General features: G+C 38.2%; 1 protein-coding gene across 2 annotated transcripts in view; it reads left to right on the top strand.

Moving 5' to 3' along the window:
- XPO4 (exportin 4) overlaps positions 1-26,667 on the top strand; it is an 82,077-nt gene that overhangs the window by 19,557 nt on the left and 35,853 nt on the right. For both annotated transcript variants that reach the window (XR_010428272.1, XM_064645327.1), the window contains exons 2-6: positions 2,403-2,508; positions 5,330-5,471; positions 5,729-5,867; positions 17,540-17,656; positions 18,437-18,590. Coding sequence is in view for 1 of the 2 variants with exons in the window: in XM_064645327.1 (XP_064501397.1) it covers positions 2,403-2,508; positions 5,330-5,471; positions 5,729-5,867; positions 17,540-17,656; positions 18,437-18,590 (658 nt within the window). In the remaining variant the exon portion in view is untranslated. The remainder of the gene's footprint in view (positions 1-2,402; positions 2,509-5,329; positions 5,472-5,728; positions 5,868-17,539; positions 17,657-18,436; positions 18,591-26,667) is intronic.

The following is a 26,667-nucleotide window of genomic DNA, read 5'->3' as shown; positions in this document are numbered from 1 at the left end:
GTAATAAAAGAGTGTTCATTCCTCTTGCCCCTGCACCCCCCTCACACTTTGTGTTTTTGGGGTTTTTTGTGGGCTAGTTGATAGAAGGGATCACGGTTCTTTGTACATTTGCACAAATGCTTGCCCATACAACGAGGGAAAAATGTGGGGATTGCTTTTTTGTTTGGTAGATTTGGTTTATTTGCCGTAGCACTGACTGAAGCGTGTGTTAAGCTGTTGCTGTGTAGGTCATTCTTGCATTTTTGATAACCTGCACTAAGTATTCTTTTGGCATTCAGTACTGCTGGTTCTGTTGCAGGGAATGTAGCTAGGGTCCGTGCAGAGAAGTACTGTCCTTCAGACTGCAGAAGGCATGTGTGGTTGGGAGCAGCTCCTGCTGATGGCTGGCTGCATTCAGAAGACTTGAGACTTTATCACAGAAATGTTGCATATCCCATTTGATAAGGCTGCTTCTTTACAAGTTTACGTTTGATTAAAAAGTTCTTAGAGCTTGAGTTTCTGCATTGGATTGGAGTTCACTGCAGCTCAGTGTCTTGGAAAGACTTGGACCGTGCCATGGAGCTTACTTCTGTCTCAGATATACAGCAGTGTGTAATGTACCAAATATCCAGAAGTTTTCCTGTGTGCATATCTGCCTGCAGCGTGCTGACTTAGTCCCTGAGATGCTGCTCCAAGGATGTGGAAGAAGGACATGAACTGAAGGCACACTGCATCTGTCCATGTGCACAGCCTAACAATGAACTGCTGTCTGCCCGGAAGGGGGCATGGACAAACACCGTGCTCTTGTCCCAAGAGCTGTCCTGCACAGGCTCAAATCACTGTCCAGGGACATCCTGCCCTCAAACTGGCTGTAGAGCAGAGCAGGTTTGTGAAGGGACAGAGCATTTATTCTGCATAAGCCGTTTTCCTCCACTACTTATTTTTCTCCCCTCACAGACATTCTTCATATCTGCGCAGGAAAAGCTGTGAGAGTCAAAAATTTGCTATGTGAGGAGGTGGACAGCTGTTTATTAGGACCCCCTTGATCAAAGGATCAGCAGCCTGCTTTTCCTTGCTTCATTTACTCAGATTATTAAATTGTAATCTCTGGTGTTATTTCCTCTTATGTGAGTCTTCTGTCATCTTGTGTTCCGTCAAGGATGAAAGAGTTAAATCAGATTTGATTTAATTAAGGCAAATATTTCACTTAAGTTAAAAACCTTGATCTGTATGCTAAGGTCTTTGTGCTTTTATTCCCAAAGCAATGGGTATAAATCACAGCCAAAAGATAGGTGGCACCCGTGTTCTCCTCAGATTGCTAGGGACAAGACTGGAATTTGGAGTTTGGAAGTTTGATAACCTATGCCATCACCTTGACCCGGCTCTGCAGTTTGAATGTGATCTTTCTACATGTGCAATCAAAGGTGCTTTAGTTCTGCTTACCCTGTTTGTGGTATCAATCCCTTGCAAGAGCATCTTGTGCCATGTGCTCGTTCAGATAAATCCCAAATAGCAGAAATTAGAGAATATTGGTGGCAGAAGTGGAGTGTGGTGTTGTGAGCAGCTGATGGTTTCTGCAGGGTTGTTTTTACCTTGTGGGACAGTATGTGGGAACTCCTGGAGTTGCTTCATGAGGTGAGACTGCAGTGCAGACAATTAACTCTCACCTGTGCTCTGTAGGCACCTCGCAGTGGTCCAGGTTATTGTGTAGTTTTATGCTTTACCTGGAGCTGATTTTCAGGTAGAAACCGCCATGGAGCTGCCTTTCAGCAGCAGAGCAGCAGGTATTACCTGAGCAGCCAAGGTGCCCAGGATGTAAGGGGATGGGTGTAAGCAGCTGGGGAACCACTTATAGCCATCCCCAAATAGGCTCACCTGTCTCTTCAATTGCACTCAAGTCTTCAGGGTGTCAACTTCAACATTAAACACTAGAGGGTAGTATGTTACTGACAATACTTTATTTTTTAATGTATTTGTAGTGATTTTTTAATCCCTTGAATTTATTACACAATTAAATATTTTAAAACAAACGTAGAACTAAAGAAAAAACAGTGCTTTACTCCCGAGACTGAGCATGTGCAGCAGCATTTAGTAGTGTGCAGTAATATTTTTGGTTTGAGTAGAAAAATGGGTTGAATTTAGATCGCATTTAGCTTTCTTCAGAAGCATCATTAGGAACACTATATTTAGAATTATTCACTCTCTGCTTGATGTCTCAATATTCACACTTATGCACATGTAATGTAAATACACAGTGGCATATAAGAAGAGGCTATGACTGAGAAAGAGCAAGTAGTTTTTCCTGGAGATACTTGGTTTTGATGTTTAACAAGGCAACATTTCTAAGTTCATGACAATTGCTCTTACTATATTTACAATCAGGATGGGGTTTCAGTGCTTGAATAACTTTTTTTTATTTCCAGGCACCACCTTCCATGGTCAATAATGAACAACGCCAACATGCTGAGCACATATTCTTATCATTTAGAAAATCAAAATCACCATTTGCTGTTTGCAAACACATTTTGGGTAAGTTTTAATAAATGGAGTTAAATATGTACATGCTTTTATAATTGGAACTGTGCTGTTCTTCTGCAGCTGGGAGTATGAACATCAGTTTTGATTTTGATGAGGGGTACTTTTTGATGAAGGGTGAAGCCTATTGCTGCCTTTTTTTGATTTATGTCCAACTGTTTTGTTAAAGAAAAACAGAAAAGTTTCTGTCCACCTGGTAAAAGCAGGTGATTTGAAATTGTGTGATTATACCTGTGGAAAAGGAAAGAGATAGGCAGATATCACCCTTTATCAGAAATTTCTTTGATTTTAATGGAAATGCTGTAAATGTGGTTGTGTTAACAAGTATTTAAGAATAAATCTGTTTTTACAGATGCTATAGAGACTTATTAGAGTTGGGCAGCTAAATAATCTGAAAATTACAGGAGCAGTAATGATGTAGCAAGCACTGTTGTACTAACCAGATGTGAGTGTTGGGGGCAGGCAACAGGGAGATTTTGGTGAAAGCTGACTCTGAGCCCTGATGAGGGAAACCTAGAAGTTTATGCAAAAGAACACATGCCAAAACCACAAAAAGCAACTTTTCTTTCAAAGCATTTGCCAGAATGAGCAGAGAAATATTAGAATTCTGTTTAAAATATTATTATTTTCCTACTTCATTCATTCCACAGTATTTTTTTTAACAGTTATTTCTAAATTTACTTGATTGAAACTTACAATTCATGAATATTATGATGTCAATATTGCAGGCCTACTACTGTATTTTTAAATTATACTGTGATATATAGAGCAGGGTGTGCTTCTTTTCCTACACCCACTTCCCAATCAAAATGTTTTTCTACAAATGGATTTCTTCTGGTTTTAGCATATTATAGGAGTACTTCATCTGGTCCTGAAGACTGCAATCACAGTTTTTGCTTTATGGGTCAGCAAAATTGAGGCTATTTATTGTCACAACTTGGGAGTTGAAAGGGAGAGGCAGGGATTATGAAATCAGGAACTAGAGAATGGTGACAAGCTGTTCATGACGAAGAATAAAAGAGGAAGTGTAGTGAGGGAATATGTGCTGATCAGGATGGGCAGGAACCAGAGGAACAAAGTAGATGGCTTTAAAAAGAAACAGAAAAAAATGGTCAAGGCAGGAACTGGAATGGATGTAGAGAGAGATAAAAAGGATGTTGATGTCATTTGTGGAAAGAGGAGTGTGTGAATGATACAGGGAGAATAATGGAGATGATGAGCGTAAGGAAGAGGGGAACAGCCACTACTATGCTGTCGTGGTTTGAGATAGCACATATGCCTTTTCTTTAAAAACCTGGACTTGAACCCAGGAAGCACTAGGGTCTATGTTCTTCTGCTGTAAGCTTATAGCTCTTCAATGTACTGCCAAAGCCTGCCCTTCCTTTCTTTAGTAACTTCACATAGAGGATAATGGTACTCTGACTAGTTATAAGCTTACACTGGGGGCTGGAGATCTGTGCTGTTAATGATTCCAGTTGTGCAACTGCAGTTCTTGACACAAAAGAGAAATTCGGTCCTTTTTTATTTGCATTCTCTGTTTTGTGTGAGCTTTGTACAGTTAGAAAGGCCAAAGACCTGGAAGTTAAACACAAATGCCAGCATTAAAATTCCCATGCAGGAATAATTCAGTTCGTTTTTATGTGTGTGTTAGACATACACATTAATCTTTTACTTAAGTGGTTACTTAGTTTTCCAAATTAAACTAAATTGATTTTAAGGTGGTTCATTTTGATTTAAGCATGTTTATCTGTGTAGGTTTAGATTTGGAGCCTGATTAAATAACATAAAAATACTGTAGCAAATTAGCTGCCATCTTGGATGTAGAACTTGCATATAATGGAAATTTATATTATAAACTTGCTTGTATGTAATTGGAGGAAGAAAGTTTGTTTTGTAGTGGTTTAAAACCCTTCATCTCATGACTGATGTTTTTTCAAACAAACTCAGTTTTTCTAGTCCTGGTGGGTCACCCACTATGCTTCTTGTTTGGGAATTTTATTTCACCATTTCACCCTGTGGCTACACCCTTTCTTAATGTTCTTCTTGTGTTTTCTGCAGAGCTCAGAATGTTTTGAAACTGGCTTTTGAGATACTACCTGCTATTTCCAAGTTAAAATTTTTAAAAGCAAAGTAACAACAACAACAACAACAAAGTCTCTGTAGTTTTCTATTATAATAGGAATTATATTCATATTCTGGCATTTCTCTTTAAATTGTACTTTGTAATCACCAAACTGTTACCTTTCTCCAGAACGTGTTTTTATACTTTCTGTAGTGCATCTGTACACCTAGTAATCCCATATTCAGATAATAAGGACCAATGATTCCTACACTGTGGTCAGAAGTTATGTTTTGATTACCCTAAGATAAATATGGAAGCTTTAACATGATGTAGAAAACTTCAAATACTAGTCTGTAACATTTTTTGCTTGGATAATTAAACACAAATATTATCTTTAAGTGTAAGCAGACGTGTTTCTCTTTATGTCAGCTTAGTCACTTTAATTATTTAAGATGTTGGGACTAAATCATCTTGTTTATTTTGTTCCCCAGTTGTGTTAGCATTCTTATTCCTGATCTTTGAACCAGCCTTGTAGCATAGACAACTTTTCTCTTAAGTCACTGGCTTGAATAATATTGGACAACTTAATAATTGGCTTATTGATTATTTCTCCTCCTTGGTTTTTATAGCAACAAAATCCCATTTATTAATAAATAATAGTAAATTCCATTAGTTTTCTTTTGTTGGAAATACATTCAAGCTGAATACATGCATGTCTTCTAATACTCAAGTTACCTTTGTTTTTCCCTACAGAAACTAGTAAAGTAGACTACGTCCTTTTTCAAGCTGCTACAGCGATAATGGAAGCAGTTGTAAGAGAATGGATTCTCTTGGAAAAAACTAGCATCGAGTCACTGCGAACATTCCTTCTAACCTATGTCTTACAAAGGCCTAAGTGAGTATCAAAAACATACTTCTGAACTTGTAGGATCCTGCATAAAGTCTGGGTTATCCTTTTTGTTTCCCAAGGTAGTGGTGGAAGACCATTATAACAATAATTTGTCTTCCATTCTTAGAAGTTAACTTCTGTAGAGTCGTCAGCTTTCCCTTATGAATTCACACAAAATATTTGAAAAAGAAATGTATTTAAAGTTTATTGAGCATTGATGTCCAGAATTATCTGCAACTATGTTTGTGCAATGTTGTTTGCAGCCTTCAAAAGTACGTTCGGGAGCAGATTTTATTAGCAGTAGCGGTGATAGTGAAACGGGGATCATTAGACAAATCAATCGACTGCAAAAGCATTTTTCACGAAGTCAGCCAGTTGATCAGCAGTGGTAACCCCACTGTGGTAAGTATTTATTTTTTTTCTTCAAAATTTAAGCAATCTGTATCAGCAGTTTAAGTTGTTATATACTTAGTGACTGTAAAATGTTTTACACTTCTCTTATCCAATTAGTAGTTGAGTTGATAGCTATTAAGCAATCATTTACCAAGTTGGAGATTTTTTTTAATGTTTTGAGACTAGGGTTAGTATGTGTAGTTCTTTGGTTCACAATTAGACCATATTTTTTAGGGAATAAGTTTTTGTGAATAGCTGCTTTAAATGCCGTAGTTGTGGGTTGATGGTTTGTTTTGGCCGTTTTTTTTGGTGTGGATTTGGGATTTTTTTTTTTTATTTATTTCTCTGGTTTTCTTTAATCAAATAGCAAGATCTAAAAAGGATTTTCCTTTGGGAGGTTCTCTGAACACTGTTCCCCTTCCATCTGTGCAGTGCTGCACTCTTTCTGTGGCTCAGCTGTTGGAATAGACAATTGAGCAAGAGGCGTAGGCCTCTGCTATTCTCTGGGAGGCTAGTAGGTGGAGAGAAAGGGGTGTGAGGAAGTAAAATGTGGAATGGAAATACAAAACTTATTCTCAATTTAATGTCATACTACTAGGGGTAAGTGTTACCTTCGATACTGAGCTCAAAGTGGAAACAAGGTGTCCAATATCTATCTATGCATTTAGTGAAATTCCGTTTGCTATGCCAGGGGATAAGTTTAGAATAGGTCATAATAGAGGCATGTAACTAGAGATTAAAGAGAGGTGATTTTTTTCTCCTACCGAAAGAAAATCAAAGAGTATGTAGATCCCATGCTGAAACTTTAACTGAAGCTTTTCTCAAACAAAAATCTTGAGGGAACTGGCTCATAACACTGCTGAGCGTTCAGAGCAGCAGTTGTACTAGATGTGATCAGCGAATGTTTAACTCTGAAAATTCAATCAAAGTGTGCTAGAAGTAATGCAGCTCTTCATAGTCCTAAAAATAGTGTATCACCTCTGAGCACAAGTAATATCCCTCCTGGATATGGAAATTTCATTTATTCTTGTAAACCTTAATTTCAGTTATTTACCATTTTAGCCTTTTCGTTGTACATAATTTGGATAGAAATCTGTATTTGCTTAGCACAACTGAGTTAATGCTTTTTTCCAGGAAACATAGTCCTGTTATTGAAATGGAGTTTTACAGTTGAGGTTTTCAAGTTTTATGCACGACGCTGTGTATGCTCACGTAGTTTATAGGATTTTTCAGTAAAAATAGAAAAGTGCAGTAAAGAGAAACCTGGATGTTGACAGAGAAGTCCTCTTTGAACTAACTCTTGCACGATTCAATTTCTGCGGCTGTATTCTGTGCGTGCACTGGTGTACAGACACTGCACCGACCGCAGCACACAGCAAGCTAAGGCTGCCTGCTCCAAGTGTATCATCCCAGGCATGCTGCAGAACAGCACATCACGGAGGAGCTCTGGCTGGGGGAAGGGGCAGTGTTTCACTCTTCTCCAAGTTCATCTCACTGCCAAGTTGGGCTTAGTTTTTATATTTCCCTTTATCCACCTCTCTTCACAAGTATTACTTTCTCCATAGTTTTTCCAAAGTATTAGTGCTCCAGTTGTAAGAATGGTGTTGAAAATGTCTAGGGTATATAATGATGTCTTCTATGCTGGTATACTAATATGACTTACTAGCAGAAAATGACACGTGATGCTGCTGGAACATCTTTTCTGTGTGGCACCAGATACAGTTGTTAGTTTTGGGCAAACTGGTTATAAGCACATGCTTCCATATATATGAACGTTTACATTATAAACCAATTCTTATTCATAAAAACGTTCTTGTAATCTTCTGAAACTTTGCTGCAAGAGAGATTCTGGTACAGGTGCAGCTTCATGTGGCCCAGGACTGGTGTATGCAGTAATAAGCAGCAATAAAATGGTGTGTTAGCACAGTACCTGCCACAACTGCATTCTGAATGGGGTCAGGACATGTCTCCTGCATAAATATATAACAACTTTGAAAGGTTGCGTGAAATAATTCATACGATGAATTATCCATGTATCTTTTCAAATATGGCTAGGTGACTTTTTTCTTTACTGGTGTCCCTGTATCGTCCAGCAGTGCTCATCTGTGTGAGACCTCAGTAGTGCAGTTGCCTTGTTGCCATGTGGAGTCTCAGCTGAGGGTGCTTCAGGGTATGGTGAGAAGCTGAGGGAGTGGTGCTGCTCTCAAGATCCAAGATGTGCGGTCAGGACAGTGCCATGAACTGTTACGGATGTTTCTGGAGATGTGTTTATATTAGTTATTTATAAAAACAGGTCCTCATCCAAGTTAGGGAGGAGGCTAGGGATACAGATGTTGGGAGAGATCAGCAGATGTTTTCCAGCCTTCTATGCCTCCCTATGGAAGGAGTCATTCGATTTTTTTGGATGTCTTTCCTGTAGAGTGATGTGCACTCTTGCCTCCATATAAACTCAAGTTTCAGAAGTCTGTGATACCTTTGTGACTATAAATTCTTTGTCAATTCTCTTGGTCACCTTTTGTATCCCTCCCAGACTTCTACTCCATGTTTCCGCTGACCTTCTGCCTGAGGTTCACTCCAGCAGCTGAGAAATAACAGATGGAGTCAGCAGCAGGTCACTTCGTACTTAAAAATGTTTAAGCTCTCAAATGAGAGCTATCAGCAGCTCTTACTTGCTGATAATGGCTTTCTACAGCAGTTTGTAAGTCAGAGGAAGTCCTTTTTGAAAAAGTAGTGTTCTCTTGCCTGCTTCCTGCTTACTTTTTCTACTCTGTCGGCTCTGAAGCTTCTTGACCCTTCTTCGCCTTGCAAGAATAAAGTAGATACTTAATCTTTTCCATTCTGTGCAGCCCTCCACCCAGTTTCTGTCAGACATCTGTACTAGCTTTGTGATCATTAGACAGTCCTGGTCCGTGAAATCTTTCGGACTCTTCAGCAACATCTTGTCAGGATCACATCTTTATGGGTGGAATAATAAGGAGGGCAGTGAATGTAGAAGGTACTGTCTGTTGTGTGTGTCCTTTTGCAGGATTTGATATGCTTAATACCTTAATATTAGTTAAAAATATCTTTAGAGATGGATGTATTTTGAGGATGGAACTTGAAGGGATGTTATGGCAAACTGACATGTGAGTAAGACTGATGGATAAACTGTTGAGAATGAAAAGAATGAAAAGGAAATTAGAAGGCAGAGAAGGCGAGGAATAGTGACGAGAGGAGGAAAGTGGTCAGGAGATGAAAAAAATGGCTTTAGTATTGAGTAATCTTTTAATAGTGGAACACAGTGTACATACGAGGGAAATAACAGGGCACTAAGGAAAGGTTATACTACAGGGATGGGAAGGATGCATGATTAGAGCCAGCTTTTGAACCTGGAGTACTGGCTTCTGCTACTGGTTCTCTGCCATTTGGTCCTTTATGAATCTAATGGAAGAAACCTTTTCTGAGAACAGAAAGTGAACTTTGAGTCTGGCTTCTTAGTTATTAGAACTGAGTTTAAGTAGTAGTCCTCTGGGAGGACAAGGATTAGCTTTGGAGTTCTTGATTTTGTTTCTCCTGGCTCCTCCTGTAACATTGATAAAAGCCATCCTCCTGCTTATGAAGGAGAGTGTGTAATCTCCCTTCAATAGCAATTTCAGGATCTCTTTTCAAAAATCTTCAACCATAGGGGACCAAGCTTCTGGCAGTAGACACAGTATCATGAGCCAATCTTAAAATGCTAAATACATGTTTTCTATCACTGATTTCAAGATTTTGGAGAATTTTGTGGGCCAAGTTTTTCTCAACTACAAATGCCTTCAATTTCTTGACCTTTTCTTTTTGTGTTAGAATATTCTGCTTTTGCATAGCAGAGGGATTTCATTTGTCCTTCATCCCTGCCAGAAAGACAGGAATCCTGGCAGCTAAGGTGACTGATTCCCAGGAGGAGAATCTTGTCTGCATATGAACACAGTCAGATGGACTTTGTTTAAAACTGGACTGGGATATGGGTCACACCTTGATTTCTTCCAGAATGTGTAGGCAGATGTAGAGGGTCCAGGTGCTGTAGACCTGACATGGGACTGTGAAGCAACGGAAGCTGTGCTTTTTAATATCTACAATGCATACAGTAGAATGTATTCTAATACAAAGCTCCATATCTGAAGCCTACGTTTTTTTCTGTATGTGGAAGGAGACTTGTCAAAACTTACTGGAAGAGCTCTGGATTCCTGACAGTTCCTTCTCTTTTAAAGTTTTTAAATCTGTTGTTCTGTTTCTCAATGTGAAAGTTGGGCTAAAGAGAAGATGCAGATGCTTCAGGTTACCTATAGCTTCTGGGGGATGTGCTATGAACGGATTTCATATGAGCAGTGGGAAATATTACTAAGAAAAACTCTAGACATTAATCTTCATTGAGATTAATCTATCCATTGTAATGGCTACATGGATAACTAGTTATATTTATTTAGCATTTACAGTTCTTATTTCTGTTCTTTGAAAGGAATTTTACTTCTGTAACCCTGTCTAGCTGTTGCTGTCTCATGTGGTTGGGTAGGAGTTGGAGAGGTTCTCCTGACTTCTAAGTCTTAACAAAAACATATGTACTGTCCCCTCCTCCAGGCTGTATCTTCTGGTCTAATAAAATTGTTACCTTGTCCTATGAACCTCACTGGCCTCAAGATGTTGAGTATGAAAACCAGATGGTAAACCAGGATATTTAAGCTGTTCCTTCCTGCTGACAAGTGCTCTATGAAGGCCTAAGTTAGTGTGTTTAAAGGTTGGTTTGGGAATTTCAGGGATCCAGAAACTATTCCAAGTATGAGGTTAAAACTTGGTAGTAGGAATGTAAGAGAACTTTAAAACTTAAGTATTTTTTTTTTGTAGTTGTATTAGCCAGAGTGGCTTTTGCAGTTTTCAGATTTTTCTGCTGAAAGAGAGCCTGCTTTAGGAGAGATGCAATACAGCAAGACTCCAGCTTAGTTACTTAATAACTTTTAACATTAGAAATTGATAGCTCCCGGTATTGCAATTTACACTAGAGCCACAGTTTCAAAGACAGGGTTGGGAAGTGAGAAAATGTGTTACAGTGGAGAGATGGGCATCCTCTGTTTTATGCGTGGCATCCAGGACTCCTCATTTCCTCCATTTTGCCATCTCATGAGGTGTGTGCCTGTGGAGTCCCTCACCTGTGACATAGAAAGACATTATGGCTTTCTATGTGTTACACCTGTATTTCTTTTCTTACTGTGGTGATACAAATAAACAGACTTGAGGGGAAAAGCCTCCTGAAGATGTTTGTTGACCTGAGCTGCTTGGTCTTAAGTTCCTCTTCCTCTCAGAGGTACCATCCTTCAGATACATGTTTTCAGTAATAAACTGGATCTTTATGGGAGTCTGCTTAAAAACACCCAGCCTTCTCCTTCACAACCTCTTATTTTTTTCTCTGGGCAGATCTGCTGTGGAGCACTCATTTGGCATATCTGGCAGTATGGCAGGCAGAGGTGGGCACAAAAGACCAGGAATGAGTACTGGGAAAAGGGGGGGGAGGGACGACACCTGCCCATCAAAGAGCACTTGTTAGGATGGTGTATATTTAAAGCTGGGTGATACTGAAGGCAAGCTGCATGGCTACTCTTACTGTTTGTTATTTCGAATTTAGTTGAAAGTCTGATATTTGTTCATGCACCTGTTGTAGGAGTGAAGATTCAATTGGTCCCTTTCAGACAAAAACCTGGAGAGGGATATGTTACCTCTAGATAAACGATTTTCAGACCATCACTTTTTTAATGAGATTACTTTTTTTTTTACTCCTCCTGATTTCTGCTTCACAGCTTCACCTGTCTCCAGAGAAACAAAGAAAAGCATGTTTTGCACCCTATGCTCCAGCAAACTCTGTCTGAACCTCTTCCATTATGAGTAGAGGCTGCTACTTCCCCTCTCTCTTTGGCCAAAGCCTGCATGCTTCACATGCCACAAGATCATCTTCCTCTGGCCCCCAGTGATTTGCAGAGTAATTGATTTTCTCTTTCTCAGCTCACCCTTGGGGCTTCCCCTTGCTTTGTCTGGTTCTCCTCAAGGAAGGGAAGCAAGGTCTCACCTGTTGTGCTGCTGTAGCTGTGGCGTGTTAACCTGACACTGGTCAATTGTCTTAGCACAGTGGCAGAGAGGGAATGAGAGGAAAGGAGTGTGCTGCCCAGCCAGTCCCTTACTGCTGACAGCACAGAACTGCAGCTGTGGATCCTATTCCTATCATCCTGTCCCTCCTCTACAGCTTATTTCCACCAGTTGGCTCATTTGGGAAGGAACAAACAGATAGAATTTAGTGCTTGCTTCTCTTTCTTCAGAATATATTCTGGTTTTCTTTGGTTAAGAACCACTACTTCAGCTTCTGGGTCCCCCACTCACTTTACAATACTCAGAAGGTGAAAAGTTGGAGTGGCCCCAGTTACTCCGTATATGTCTTTTCTGGTATTTCTTTTGGCCCTGTGGCCATCCTGTTAAACTTTCCATTTGTAGTTGCAGCTTACATTGGAGATTTAGATACTCTGAAAATGTTAGCAAATACAGCTGTGCTTATTCAAGGAAGTTAGGAAAGAAGTATATTACTGCCTTTATAAAGAAAGCCTTGCTTTAAACAACTTATTTGGTAAAATTGCTTTGGACACATTCTCATTACAGAATTCCATCACCTAGGAGCAACATAGCAAATTCTAGTAAATCTGATAGATTTTTTTAGGCTGTGTTTTTTTTTTTTTTTTTAATTCTTCCTGCTCTTGTGCAAGTTAAATGTAGATAGTTTAGGGGTATTATTAAATATAAAGCCAATTCTCTTTGATTTCAGTAACAGAGTTTGCATTGTACAGGTGGAGACAAAAAGTCCTCTAAATGCATATTCTGGCTGGCAGTGATCTAATGTAACAGGGTAGATACTATGGTTTTTTCTATGAAGACAAGACCTTCATTCTTTTAAATACACTTACAACTTTTTCTGTAGGTATAAATAACACTTGTAGAGGGCATCGCATGGTGGCTTAGGTTTTGCAGTAAAATAAATTATTTAATCAAACCTCTGACAGCCTAAGTGTATCTCTGCTCTGAATTTTAGAGCAGAGGAAACTGTTTTGGTGTTGTAGTTCATTTGGCTTTGTTGGCTTTTCTGCCTCAGAGCTGGTGTACCACATGTCCATTTTTTCCTAAGCTGTATTTGAACTCTTCTCCCCTTCAGATGCTTTGTAACCTAACTACCCTCAAATGAAGCAGTTCATTTATTCCATGGGCAGCGCAGGCACAAGTGTGAAATCCCTTCAAACATTATGGGTATAACTTTTTTATAGGGGGCATTCCATTTGGAGGAATAAGTTGCATTTACCTTTTGCATCTCAGTTTTATGAATGATATATAAATGTTGTTTACTGTTAAAATGGTGCACAGTCTTTCTGTAGTGTCTGTTTCATTAGAGTAATTTAAAAAGAAAACCACTAAAACGATGTTACCGCTGGGTGTCTGATTGCCAAGTTAATCTCTTATCACAAGTCCCATTGATCTTCTGTTTGAGCAGCTGAGAGTCTATTTTATGTATAGTGATCTTTCATAAAGTTTATTCCTGGTAATAAAGCTAACTGGGGTGAGTGCCAAGCTATTCTCAGAGGCAATCCACTCTCAACAAGAGGAGGATTTTATTTTGTTAGATGGGGTTATTGTTTGGGTATGTACTTGTGGCAGAACTGGTGAAATTGCTAGCGAGTGAGTCAAACTGGGTTCAGAGGTGTACTCTTACTGGTATGAAGTTAATGGCATTACTGCACAATAGACATTCAGATCTGACTTTTAATATGATGCCTAGAGTCACGTGCATTTTCTACTTATTACTATGTGGTATTACTAACTTGGATTGTTGATCTCTTCTGTGGTGTGGCAAAAATCTTTATAAAAGAACCCAAAACCCCACCACAAAACAACAGAAAAAGCACTCCACCCTAGATTTGGATATGTATTAGTCGCATTCAATATTCTTATGTGTAAGAGGAAGTAATTTTAGTTCACAGAGAACACCAGTACTGGTTTCTCTGAAATTAAGTTGTTTTTCAGATTTTTTAAATCTTTCTTCTAATAGTATTTGTGTTGATGTCATTAGTGTCTTCACACCAAACATACCTGTAAATTAAAAAAATATAATTCAAAATATTAGTAGTTAACTTTGAGTAAAGTTACTTTATGAAAAGTCAAATTTTATTTTTAGTAAAGTGTACTTAGGCTATATTCCAGAGTTTCTGAAGTATTACTGTGTATTCAGGAGAGTTTAATAGATGGCAGGGCACATGCTCCTTTAAGTCAATAGTTAGTTAATATTCCTGCAGCCGTATGCCACTTTTAGGAAGCCAGTGGTAGTTTCGTATAGCTCTATGCAAATGCTTGACGTTGCAAGGACTGGTTACAGGTCCTGTGGTCTGTCTTGTTCAGCTCTTGTCTAAAAGCTGAACTCATGGGGGCTGGCACCTGCCTTCTAGGAAACCAGTCTCAAGCTATCTTGTCTCAGCCTGTTGCAGTAAATTTTAAGTTACTGGCCAATATCTTCTCCTCCTGCTCTGGTGACCTGGATATACTGGAGTTCTTACAATTACTCATGGATGCAAGGGGTAAATGCAGGTGCAGATGGTGACAGGATCACATGGGTGTGCACATATTGCACACAGCACCCTTGGGATGGTAGGGGAATGGGGCAGGATTTGCAGCCCAGGTATTGAAGTACCAAGCTGAGGAAGTAGATGGCATGTTGGGTCCTCAGTAGGAGGGAAGAGAGCAGAGGGATGCATTGTGCCCTGGTGTATGCCATGAACTAGGATGCTGGAGGGAATAAATTGTGTAAATCTTTAGTAACTTCTGTCATGCTCAAAGCAGGTAGTGATGTCTCAGAACTACCTGAAATAGCTCTCGTTGAAATTAGGGAGACAGGTCACTGCTCAAGCTGCTTTATTGGGCTCTTAGCAGATTCAGTCAGCCTAGCTGCATCCATTGCTCTTTCCACCTTCCAAGAGATGTGTTTACCATCAGTCATAAAATTTAACCTTCCATATAATTTCTTCTTGGAATCAGGAGAAAAGCACACAAAAAACCTGGAACGCACTTGTATCATTCAGTAACAGATTACTCTCCAAAGAGAAAGGATACATTATTATATACATATAAACAGACTGGAGAAAAAGGAAGGAGAAAAATATCTATTATTTTAACTAATATTTACTGTTTGTAATCATGGTGGGAACAGACATTGTTTTCCTCTTACTCCTTATCTGTCATTCGAAGTTACTGATTTATTTTCCAATAATTGGCAACCAACTGCAAGTGATAGGTGGTCTGCTTTGCTGCCCTGCTTGTCCTGTGGTGGTCTGGATGGTGGCTTGGTGTGAAGATCTTTGCATGGTAACACAGAAGCAGCTTAGCTTTACCCAGGCCATTGTACTATTGGAGCCACTGATACCACTTGTTAATCAGGGTGTATTATAGAGCATCAAAGTGTACAGATTTGTAATTACAACTAATGATGTCCTTATGTCATGGATACTTTGAGCTGAAAAATGTGTGTCAGTAATTTAAGCATCAAATAAAAGCCTGTATTTTAAACTATTTAGAGAGTCTTGTGAGACCTCTGAATCTCCTGGCACATAATGAAATTGAACGGTGTTCTCTGGCAGCTTTGCATTATTTCTTTAAAAACATGTATTTTTATCTGAAACATTGTTCTAAAGTCAAACTTCAAGTGTTTTTAGGTTTTTGGTTGGTTGGTTGGGTTTTTTAACCCAGGTTAATTCTTTTCATATGGAACTTCTAATGTTGGATTTAAAACTCAATGCTAGTCTACACTGATTTTCATTTTTTTTAACATTAGATCAAATCAGGATTCCCTCTACAGAAAAAATATTTACTGTATGAATACCTTATACATAAATTTGGAAATAAAATACTGAAATGTTTGAGCTAATTAGAAATACTTCTAGTATAGAACTGACAAAGTTGAACTTTTACTAGAATAGTTTAAAATGTAATGCTGTTTTTCACTGGCTGAACATTGCTTTTGTCATATGTGTCATTTGACAGAGGTGACTGTAGATGAGAAATAGTCCACTTGAAATAAACGGTTATTTCTTTAAAATGTAAAGCTTGTACTTAGCAACTGATCAGCAATATGCTGTCTCCTGTACTGATACAGCTTTATTGCATAGAAGAGAAAACCCATATATTATCATGAAGCCATTATGTTTGATCTGTCTGGGACTTATTTAGCAAGTAAGAATGTTAATTTAGTGTATACTGGCTAAGATAACTAGTTGTCTGGGGGGGTCAAGGTACTGACTTCAGAGGCATTTCTGAACAAAGATGTTGCAGTTGGTGGGTGGATGGCACTGGTCTCAGCTGTTGTATGAGCTTGCATAAATAGTATCATCTCCACTTTAATCTTTCGGGTGTTCAGAGGTAGTGTGCATATTTCTGTTTAACCCCTGGACACTTGCTGGCATGCATGACCCTTTAACAATTCCTGTCCCTCTGTCCATCCCTAGCACCTTGGCTCCAAACAGTCTGGGAGGATAGCCAGTAATTGTGAAGTTTTTTGTTAAGAACATCTCTTTAACAAAAAGATGATTTCATTTCACTGGTATACACTTTCTATTGTGCTTGTTACAGTAGTGTATGGCACACTTCTGAAGTACTACTTGCATCTCTAGTGAGCAATACTTACTCTCTTTTGTGTGCAAAGATGGGTTAACAGATATTAAAACCAATGATGATGGTTACTGGCCTTTGGCATCAGGAAAAAAGCCTTTTTTTTTATATTTAAGAAAACAGCAACAAAGGCTGGAGCCATGTATTTCATAAAGAAGGCTGACTGTTGTGTTTTAGGATAGGCATTTGATTTACCTTACCTTAAATTTTGAGAATGAAAAGGATACTTAAACCTTCGGCCTTCATGAATCTGTGAAATTAACATGCCTTTTTCTCACTGATTTTTATATTGCTTCGGAGACATTGTTTTATAAGAGTAGTCTTAAAGATTATTTCTGAGGCTTGTGGATATTGTGCTTTGGAGGGGAGTATCAAAGACCTTTCAAAAATCAGAGGTTTCTGTGGATTCCTCTCAATTTTTTTTGATGATGGAGAGGGAAAAGATGTAGACAGTGTATTATTGCAAGTGTTGCTTTTGACAAACTTCTTTCACTTCTAGTGCTATAAATTTAATCATTATCAAATACCAACATGGTAAGTGTAGCAAATGTAAAGAAGGGCCAAAACAAACTTCAAAGTGATGTGACCTGAACTATTAGATCAATTGAAATAAGTGGAAAGAATCTTCCCTGAAACTAATACCTGTAAAGCCTTGTGCACAGAGAGAGAAAGTAAACGGCAAGGCTGGAAAATGGTTTGCAATAAGTTGGTTTCTTTTTTGTAGTGAAGACTGCACAGGTGCCAGCTTTGATATTGCTCACATAATCGAGTTTCTTTTGTGTAAGATGGAGCCCTGATGATTCTGGAGATGGTTCATCCAAGGATCTATATTCCTGAAATTTTGACTTGTTTGTTTAGTTTGTGTTAGAAGGAATGGAAGCAATAGTCATATTAAAGTGCTAATAAAAAAATTGAAGGACACTGTAGGTGCTATTACATTATTGGACATCTTTTAGTTATATTATTCCCCCTTATTTTTTTTATAGCAAACTTTGGCCTGTTCCATTCTAACGGCGTTGTTGAGCGAGTTCTCAAGTTCAAGTAAAACCAGCAACATTGGACTAAGCATGGAGTTCCATGGTAACTGTAAACGTATATTTCAGGTAAACTAGTTCTGTATTGATATATGATACCTCTCTTTCTAAAATTTAAACATTGAGAAGCAGAAGTACTTTCCTGTGCCAGGTGCATTCAGGTGCACTGTGTCTTTAAAAGCATTTATTAGAACAAATACTACAAAGGCAGATACTGGCTACTTCAGGAAAATTGATAATGTATTTTTAAAAAAACTTGTATCAAGAAGGTGCAATCCCTTTGTGCCCATTTTGTGAATGTAGAGCTACAGATCTTTATGCGGTTGGGCTCTTAATTCCTTGGCTACCAATTGCAAACAAAACGAATACTCTGTGGAACAATGATAGTCTTAAATATAGCTTTGGTTTAAAGCCAAGGAGAGCTATGTATGTATTTAAAAATATTATTGCAGATGGTGTAGTCTGGTTGTCTCAGATGTATTGTTTGGCCAGTCAGAAATGTTTTCGTGAAGCCATTGCTTTAAACTGACTGTTGTGGAACAACTTACCAACTTTTTTTCATGCCAAAGACCAACTCTTTTCCACCAGTCATTTAAAAACATATTGTTTTTTAATCTTTTAACAACTGGCATTTACAGAAGATTTTCTTCATAGTCTTTGCAAATGTAATCAATTGATTTTGGCAAAGGAGGGGATTCTCACTGACAACTTCAGAATATTTTCTGTATTGTAATGAAAAATAGGGTGAAACCAGAAAATTATTTTCTCTTTAGAAAAAATATTCCTTTCTAATCAGCATTTTAATTAATGACTGAGATACTCAATATATTGTGTTCGTCCTGACTATAGGAGGACGATCTGCGGCAGATCTTCATGCTCACGGTAGAGGTACTTCAGGAATTCAGCAGACGTGAAAACCTCAATGCTCAGATGTCTTCAGTGTTTCAGCGTTATCTTGCACTAGCCAATCAGGTCTTAAGCTGGAACTTCCTTCCTCCAAATTATATCCTTTTTATGTCAGGACCTTTGTTTCTCTTGACTTGAGTCACTTCCTACTGCGTGAGAAGTTAAGTCTTTGAAAGGAGAGAAAAAAGTAAAACTTTATAAACCTTATATTTAGTCCTTGATTTATATTTTCTTCTATGAGTGCTTTTGATCACCGCCATGCTTGCTAACAGAAGCTGCTGTTGCTCTTCATTAAAGTTTTAAAGTATTTTACATAAAAGACAAAACAAACAGAGCAGCCCTGTTACAGGCTCATGGTCTGTCTGGTTTGGTTCAGGGTTGAGGAAATGTGTAATATGCTGCTTTAGTGTAGAACCATATGGTGAAAAGTCTAAGTTCTGTTTAATTTTTATGCAGAGATCTGGTCTGTCCTACTTTTCTCCCTCAGAAGAGAAAGGAGCAGGCAAATGTCCGATCATCTAGGAACATGCATGCTCAACCAACTCCCCATAAAAGAGCATGGTCATATACTAGAACATAAAATAGATTCTCTTCAGTCTGAAAAAAAATGTTTGATAGCTGAGAGAAGAAATGGCATCTCCTTTTTATGCAGGTGCTTCCACTGCTTCCATTTTGACATTTTTGTGATGTGTGCTGATTATTAGTCCAGAGAAAGGTGGAGTTGGACAGTAGAGGAGGAAATGGGAATCAGAAGGAGAAAGGGTCTTAGTGAGGGAGAGAAGGAAAAAGATACAAAAATGTTCAGTCCAAAAAATGGGCTAGATGAATATTGTAGAAATATTCTATTACACTCTGTATTTAATAGAGGTTTAAGACAGTGTATATAGTACATCATTATAGTACCTCTTTTAATAGCCAGACTGTCTTTAAGAAGCTCAACAAACCTTGCAAGAGCCAAATTTTTTTATCTGTTTTATCAACTTTTTTATTATCAAGTTATACATACTGCAGGAATCTTGATGTTGCCTTCAAATACGCTGTGAGGGATTTTATTTGCTTTCCTAGTGTGGAAGTCAGAAGGTGATATCTCTGAGGTTTTGTTTTCTTTGAGTCTGTTCATTATACTGCAGGCAGCAAAAGTAAATTTATTTGAAACTGGATATTCCTTAGTTCACATCTGTAAAGCAGAATACCAGTTATATTGGCTATATGGAAGGTGCCATGGATTAAAAGTAAATACCCTGCTTCTGTTTGTCCCTGAAGTGATTTGGCAGAGGTTCAGAGAGGAATTTAGTGCATGTACCTACAAGATGGACACTGTAGTCAAATTATTGCACCTTATAAAAGTTTTTGGAAGTGGATTTGGGATTTGTAAGAATTCAAATCATGTGTGAACACTTCTTCTAAGCTGTAATCTTAAGTAGAAGGGAAATGCTTTTGTGCTGTGCAGTGGTGATTCCCTCTGAATTTTAGTCTTGCTCTGTACAAACCTCTGATGTAGTCCTAAATACTGATCTTGTTACAGTTTGAAGTGAAGGCTGTAGTTCTCCATGAGCTCTTTATCCCAGTCTAAGGTTTGTTGTGGTGGAGCTAAATAGATACAAGTAAGATGGTGAGCCTTGGGAGTTCTAGCTTTTCTTTATACATCCGCATAAATGAAGTTGATTTAGTCTGTAGATAGATGCTACTAAAGAAGTGTTAATAGAAATAGCAATGCAAGCCATACTGCTTCTTAAGGTTAACAATGTTTTCTGCTACTTGGCCTACTTTAGATACTACAGTTGTTAGACAAATTCTGGCCATTTCTGGAGATTGGATGGACCTTTAGTGTGAACCACAAGTGCTCTTAATGGGTCTGTTTCAAATATTTTCATAATTTCTAATCCGTTTGATACCATCTTTTTGTTTTCTACCTCTGGATGTTTCATTTTGCAGTAAGAATTATAGCACCAGCTTGGGTCTTCCTGCTCTATGTAGCAACCTGTTTTCACAGAAATTGGAATGTCCTCAATCATCCTTGAGAAATGTGGGTCTCAGCTGCCAAAGATTCAATACCTGTTGGGGTTTACAGCACCATGTTGATCGTATTGTGGTGTAAATCTCTCTTCCTTAAGAAGACTGGTTTAAAAGTAACTGTTAATTGTTAGCTCGTGGGCAGGGAAACTTAACTTGGCTGTAGTTTCTAAATACGTAGCACGTTACATGGAACGTAAGAATTGCTGTGTTGATTGACCGCTTGGCATCCTTTTGGTATCCTCTTTCCAAATCTTGACAGTACATGTGCTGAAGCCATGGGAATAAATTTAATACTCAAAGCATGGAGTAAATCGATCCATTGTATCCTCAGATATATCTTTTTCCTTTAGTTGGTATTTCCCCTGGCAAGATAGTATTAATTCTCAGTATTCCCTGCAGCGTCACAGTGATCTGCAGTATATTTATGTAATCTTTACTAAGATTCTTGTACCTTCAAAAAAGGGAAGTAGCATAAATGTGCATTAACTGTACAGTGACCATTGCAAGAGGCAGGTTATTTAAATCCCCAAGTTTGAGAATTGCATCAAAACATAGCACTTCTCAAGAGTTGTGTGCTGTTATGGTACAAGTGTTATAGGATAAGTGTTGCTTTGTTAAATGCAGTCTAAGTCTATATTGTCAATTGCCACCAGGAAAGACAAATTCTGAAATGGCCACCTCATCGGAGCAACAAAAGAAGAGAGACTGGGGTCAAATTGGAACTCAGTATTTTTAAAGGATGTAGTGCCTGCAATAGGAAGGGCATGGCACAGTGACCTTGGAGGCCTCCCTTTGGTCATCTGCAATTTCTCCCATTTCATTTTCTGGCAATCATCTACTGTTATTTTTATGTGCTGCCTTGAGATACTAGTTCACCCGGTGTTTGCGGCTGATTCAGAGATAGTCTGTTGTGGCATGTTGGCTTCTGTACAGTTTCTTTCTTTCAGTGCTGTTACAGTACTGTTAAATATTGTTTACTCAAATAGAACTAGTTTTAACTGCATCTTTTCTTAAATGAATGTTTTTACTAATTAAGGAAGTGCAGGTGATCAGTGTTAAGAGGTACAGCTGTCTCCTTTACAAGACTACCTTCATCTATTGCACTAGATAGAAGTTCAAGCTCACTCCTAGTACATTGTGAGTACCCTAAATCTCTAGTTGGGGAGCTGAATGTTGCTGGGTTTTAATGCACCTTGGCATGAACATGTATGTCCTGTGAAGTCAGGATGTAATTATAAATTATATTACTTTACCTCCAGGGATGTTTCTCCCATCTTGTTGATTTTGGGATTTCTCTGTTCTTGGCAGCCACATTCTAATGCGCTTTGGTTGAATGTCCTCAAATGGAAAAGTTCTTCAGCAGACCATAAGATTTTTGTACAGCTGTCTCCCATCTACAGACAGGTGTCTGTTATCTGTCATTAGGAGCTGTCATGGAAGTACTTATCCCTTATTCTCTTTAATGTGTGGGTCATAGTACATAAAGAGAAGCTTGAGCTTTAGTTCTTGTTTTGGATTTGGTGCCTTTACTTGTTTGGAGGCAAGCTGGCAAATTTTCTAATAAATGTAGAATAGGGGATTTAAAATGCAGGTTATGTAAACCTAATGAGTTGCACTGTGCTATTATGCATCATTGCTGTTCCATTGAAGTTAATGGTGCAATGGCAGTTGTATGAACTGACTGAAGCTTTTGTCTGATCTGAACATTTTTGTGTGTGTTCCTTGGCCGCACAGTTAAAGGAAGAAAGCTTTTCATATCTGTTTTGAAAATGTCTTTTAAACCTCAAGCCAGAATGAGACACCTGTCTGGGAGATTCTGTGAACCATACCGTTCTGCAGACTTTCAAGATCTGAACTCAGTCCAACCCAGATTGGAAGCATCTGTTGCACATAATGGAAGTGCATGAAAACCACACAGAATGCTCCAGAAAACTCGAGATTTTGTTTTGAGAAATTATTCAAGTTGGCATTGCTGCTGAAAAAGCACCCTGCCTTATCACCTCCCATGAGCATGATACTGAGCAGGGAACCACCTGGCATGGGGGTGTTTTTTTTATCGGGTCATGGTCCCCAGCTTGGTTTGCTGCATAGCTACAGAAAGGATTCAACCTGTACCAAAGAGTTACAACACAGATTTCTTCAGCAGCACAGCTGCTTTTCATAGGCCTTGTTTTTTAGCAGCCTGGAATTATCCTGAATTTACTACAACAGCCTCTCCTTATCTGAAAAAAGGGTTGGGGCATTGTCCTGGCTATTGTTTGGGATATAAAGAAAAATTCAGTGTAACTGAAATAGCTGTATTTATGAAAGTGCAAAAGAGAGCTGCATTTTACTTTTCTTAGACTTACCACTTTTAGGTGAAAACTGACCTGACTTTGAAATCCTTGATGTTTATAAATTATTTCTAGGGTACTATATGTTTTCTTGGCAATCCTTTCTAGCAACTTTTTAAGACAACATTGGGCAAAACCAGTAAGATTGACGGGTCCCCTGAATTTGATCACAATTGCACTAAAGATACTTATATTGATACTGAACTTTTTAACTACTAGTCTTTCATCATTTAGGTTTTCCTGAATGAATTTTGAAATCAGGTTGCAATGTAAGAGCATCTTAGTAATCACCGTTTTTATGAAGGGGAGCTGATGTTCTGCTCGCTTTGCCCAGTAGTTTATGTTTCCAGTTTTTTAAAGATAGTCATCAGCATCCTAGATGGCAGCCACTATGACTTGTAAGCCGCATCTGCATGGCAACTACTTGTGCATAGGTGCTTTAAATGCAAGTTAGGCTTGGGGTGATTAGCTTGCATATCATTAGCTGTATAACCATAACAGCAGAATGTACCAGGAATTGGTGAATCCACTTGGGTGGTCGTGAGCCTTGGTACTGGAATGGCTAAACTGCTAGAGGCTCTGGGATCGGCCAGGTTTAAAATTAGCTTGGGTGTTCCTACACTTCCTCCCCCTGTTGCTGCAGTCTGACTCCAGTGTCTCAAACACAAAATACTGTTTCATTCTCATGGTAGTTAAGAATACTTGTGTTTAATAATTAAATATTTAAGCATATGTTCCTTGTCATGGTTGCTGCATGTATTTGCCAAGAGTGTAAAGTATGGAAAGGTCTGTGAGGAATTTCTCCATAGAGGGCAGCAAGCCTCTGCATCAGTTTTAGGCAGTTGCTCCTTGGACTCATCCCATGTTCTTGGCTGACTAGCTAGAAAGGCAGAGGAGGTCTTAAAAATCCAAATAAAATCAGTATGTTAACAGTGTATGGCAGATCTCCAAGCACTTACCTTTCTAATGCAGTTTTTTAATTGTAAAATACAAGTCTGAGACTGGCACAAAGCTGTCCAGAGATATTTCAAACAACAAAGGTAAAGTGATTAAAATAACTTTTAAGAAAGATATTTGGACCTTAGCACTCCGGGAGCTTTTCCTCCATTTCTGAGATGTTCTTCACTCCTGTGGACAAATTTGTGAATGGGGTTCTAGCAGGAGAAATCTCAGCTTTGATTATTGAGTTCCAAACTTACTGCTTTGTGGAAGAATAAGACTTGCCTCTCTTAGGAAAAAGACTGTGGGGTCCATTCTCAGATACTGGAATTTGTAGCAAGTACTTCAGTGAAACATTATAATCCCTCATGGCTGCCTTAGGATATGAAATACTTTGATATGCATCTTCACCGATCAGACCCTTCCTGGGACAGAGGCTAAGAGTGGGAGGAAAACTCCACATTTGCTGGTCTTTTCTTTTTCTTAATATGTTTCTCCAAGAAGCACATAAAGCCTCGAACTTTGTTTTCTAAATTAGTTTTAAATATTTGTGAGTTTAAAAAGACTACTCATATTTTTCCAGCTCATGAAACAAAACCAAGCATAATGTCTACATGCATAAATTTAGCAAAGATAAAAGAAAATCTCTCTTTAAACATTATGGTCTTCTCCTTTTCCTCACTATTAGTGAATAGTGAGCATATGAGCCTTATCATACATGAAGGCATCTAATTATATTCTTATGCTTTTCAAAAGCGTTTGGTTCATGTTATTGAATAATCTGTTCTGATTCATGCAGAAGATTCTACTCTCTGAAGGAATCAGTGCCCTAAGCCTTGCAAAATGGGTGAAACTTTGACATGCTTCTGGTAGCTGTTTTCTAGCCTGAATTTCCATGTCATTCAACGTGAATTGTAGTAAGAGTTAATAATTCCTCAGTTGAACTAGGAATGTTAGAAGCATTTGTATTATTACCAGAAGTGGTTTACAAATGTTTTTCATTTTAGAAACAAATAGAAAACTCCCCGAACTCTCCAGGATGTCACGGTAGACTGATCTACGCTTATCATAAATCTCTATTAAAAGTCTAAATCATAAGTCTAAGCTTGAGTGCTTAGAAAAAAAGTGTTGTTCTAGTACTGTACTTTTTGTTTCTTCATAAGCATTGAGAAGTAAATTAATTTTGGATGATGAAGACTGCATTTGTCCTGTGTAACCCATGTACTAGGTAATTAGTGCCATTTTTTTCAGATTTGGCATAACTAGACTGCTGCTAATAAGGCTGAACCATAGCACAGTATAAACTGGGGTATTTCTTGGCAACAAGCATCTCCACAGCCAACTTCTGGTAATGTTTGCATACATTTAGTATGTGATGGAAAATGGGTTCAAGATCTCCATTGATAGGTGGAGGCATAATTTGTGATGTTCAGTGAACAGATATTTTACCCACAAATCTCCTATTGTCAGATGTGTCATCAGTCCATTAGCGTGAGAAACAGGACTAAAAATAACAGGATAGGGCTGCTAAATAGTGAGCCTTGTTAAAATAGTGACAGCAAACTAGCCCTTCTTTCATTCCACATGAAAAGTGTTTTGTAGCTGATCCCCTCTGTGGGCTCAACCTAGCAAAGAACAAATTTATTTTAAGAGATCGATATTGTATCTATGCTTGTCTTCTGATATTGGTATGTTCACAGCAAAGGGCATTCTTGTCAGTAAACGGTTTTAAAATACCATTTTGACTAAAACATTCCACATGAAAAGGAAAAAAAGGCATAGCCTAATTTGCCAGGTAAAATTAGTTTTAACTTGTAATATTGCTCCTGATAAAGCATGTTTGCTTGTGATAATTTCATGCCCATATTTTAATTTTTTTTTTTTCCACTGGGGAGAACCCCAAACCATTTTTGATCGCTTAAATTGCGTCTGTTTCTCAGAGGGAAGTAAAATAGAAAGTTCTGTGATTTTTAGCATTTCTGCATTTGAAAGAATGCAGATTTGGTATGGTTCAACATACACTGATAATTTTTAAAACTGTGAAACTGGTTTTGTTTTACACTAATGTGAAAATATCTGATTGTTCTTAGGCAGCATAACGTGCTGACAGAAGTTCTGGACACATAGCACCAGTGAAGGTACACTTGGTACTGTGCTGTGGAAAAAGCCCCTTTTTTGGAATGTGGTTTTGCACAGTTTTGTTAGGAATTTTGTTTTGTGGCAGAACTCAGAAGACACATGTAACTAAACCAGAAGTGTGCATCCTACATTTTGACACAAATCTTCTTATTAAACTAGATGCTTACTTTAAATATTATTCCCTCAAACAAAACCCATCACAAGTTAAGGGTTCTACTTTCTTGCATGATACCATTGTAGAATTTATTTTTTTCTAGACATAGAAATAGGTTTTTATACACATTTTTTATAATACCTGATTACTTACAGTACAAAAGTTAATGCAGTTCATTACCAGTAAGTAAATTACGTGCAGCTGAACATGCTGTTACTTACTCTGACGGTTGGGTTAGAAAGGGATCAAGGAGGATAATGTAGGGTTTAAGAAAGACAAATAAAACGTAAGTTGCTGAGTTAAAGTGTTTTTACTACTACTTGGTTTGGGTGGTGTCACAAAAGGAAGCACTTCAGAAATCTTTGAACGCTCTTCTGCGTGACCAGACTGACAAAGAATTGAACCTGCTTGTTTAAATATTTTTGCTTACGTCTCTGTTTTTTCTGTACTAGAACATTTGCAGAATTTTGTAAATTAAGTTATGCCAAAATATGTGGTGAGAGCTGAAATGAGTGCAGTAAAATCATGGCTTCACAGTGTGCTCATTTTTCACATGCATCTCTTACAAACATGTTTAATATGATGATGCCTTG

Source organism: Pseudopipra pipra, chromosome 2, assembly GCF_036250125.1.
Source record: "Pseudopipra pipra isolate bDixPip1 chromosome 2, bDixPip1.hap1, whole genome shotgun sequence".
NCBI classification, from domain to species: Eukaryota; Metazoa; Chordata; class Aves; order Passeriformes; family Pipridae; genus Pseudopipra; species Pseudopipra pipra.
The sequence above is the reverse complement of the archived record's forward strand: the minus strand, read 5'-3'. Positions and strand labels throughout refer to the sequence as shown.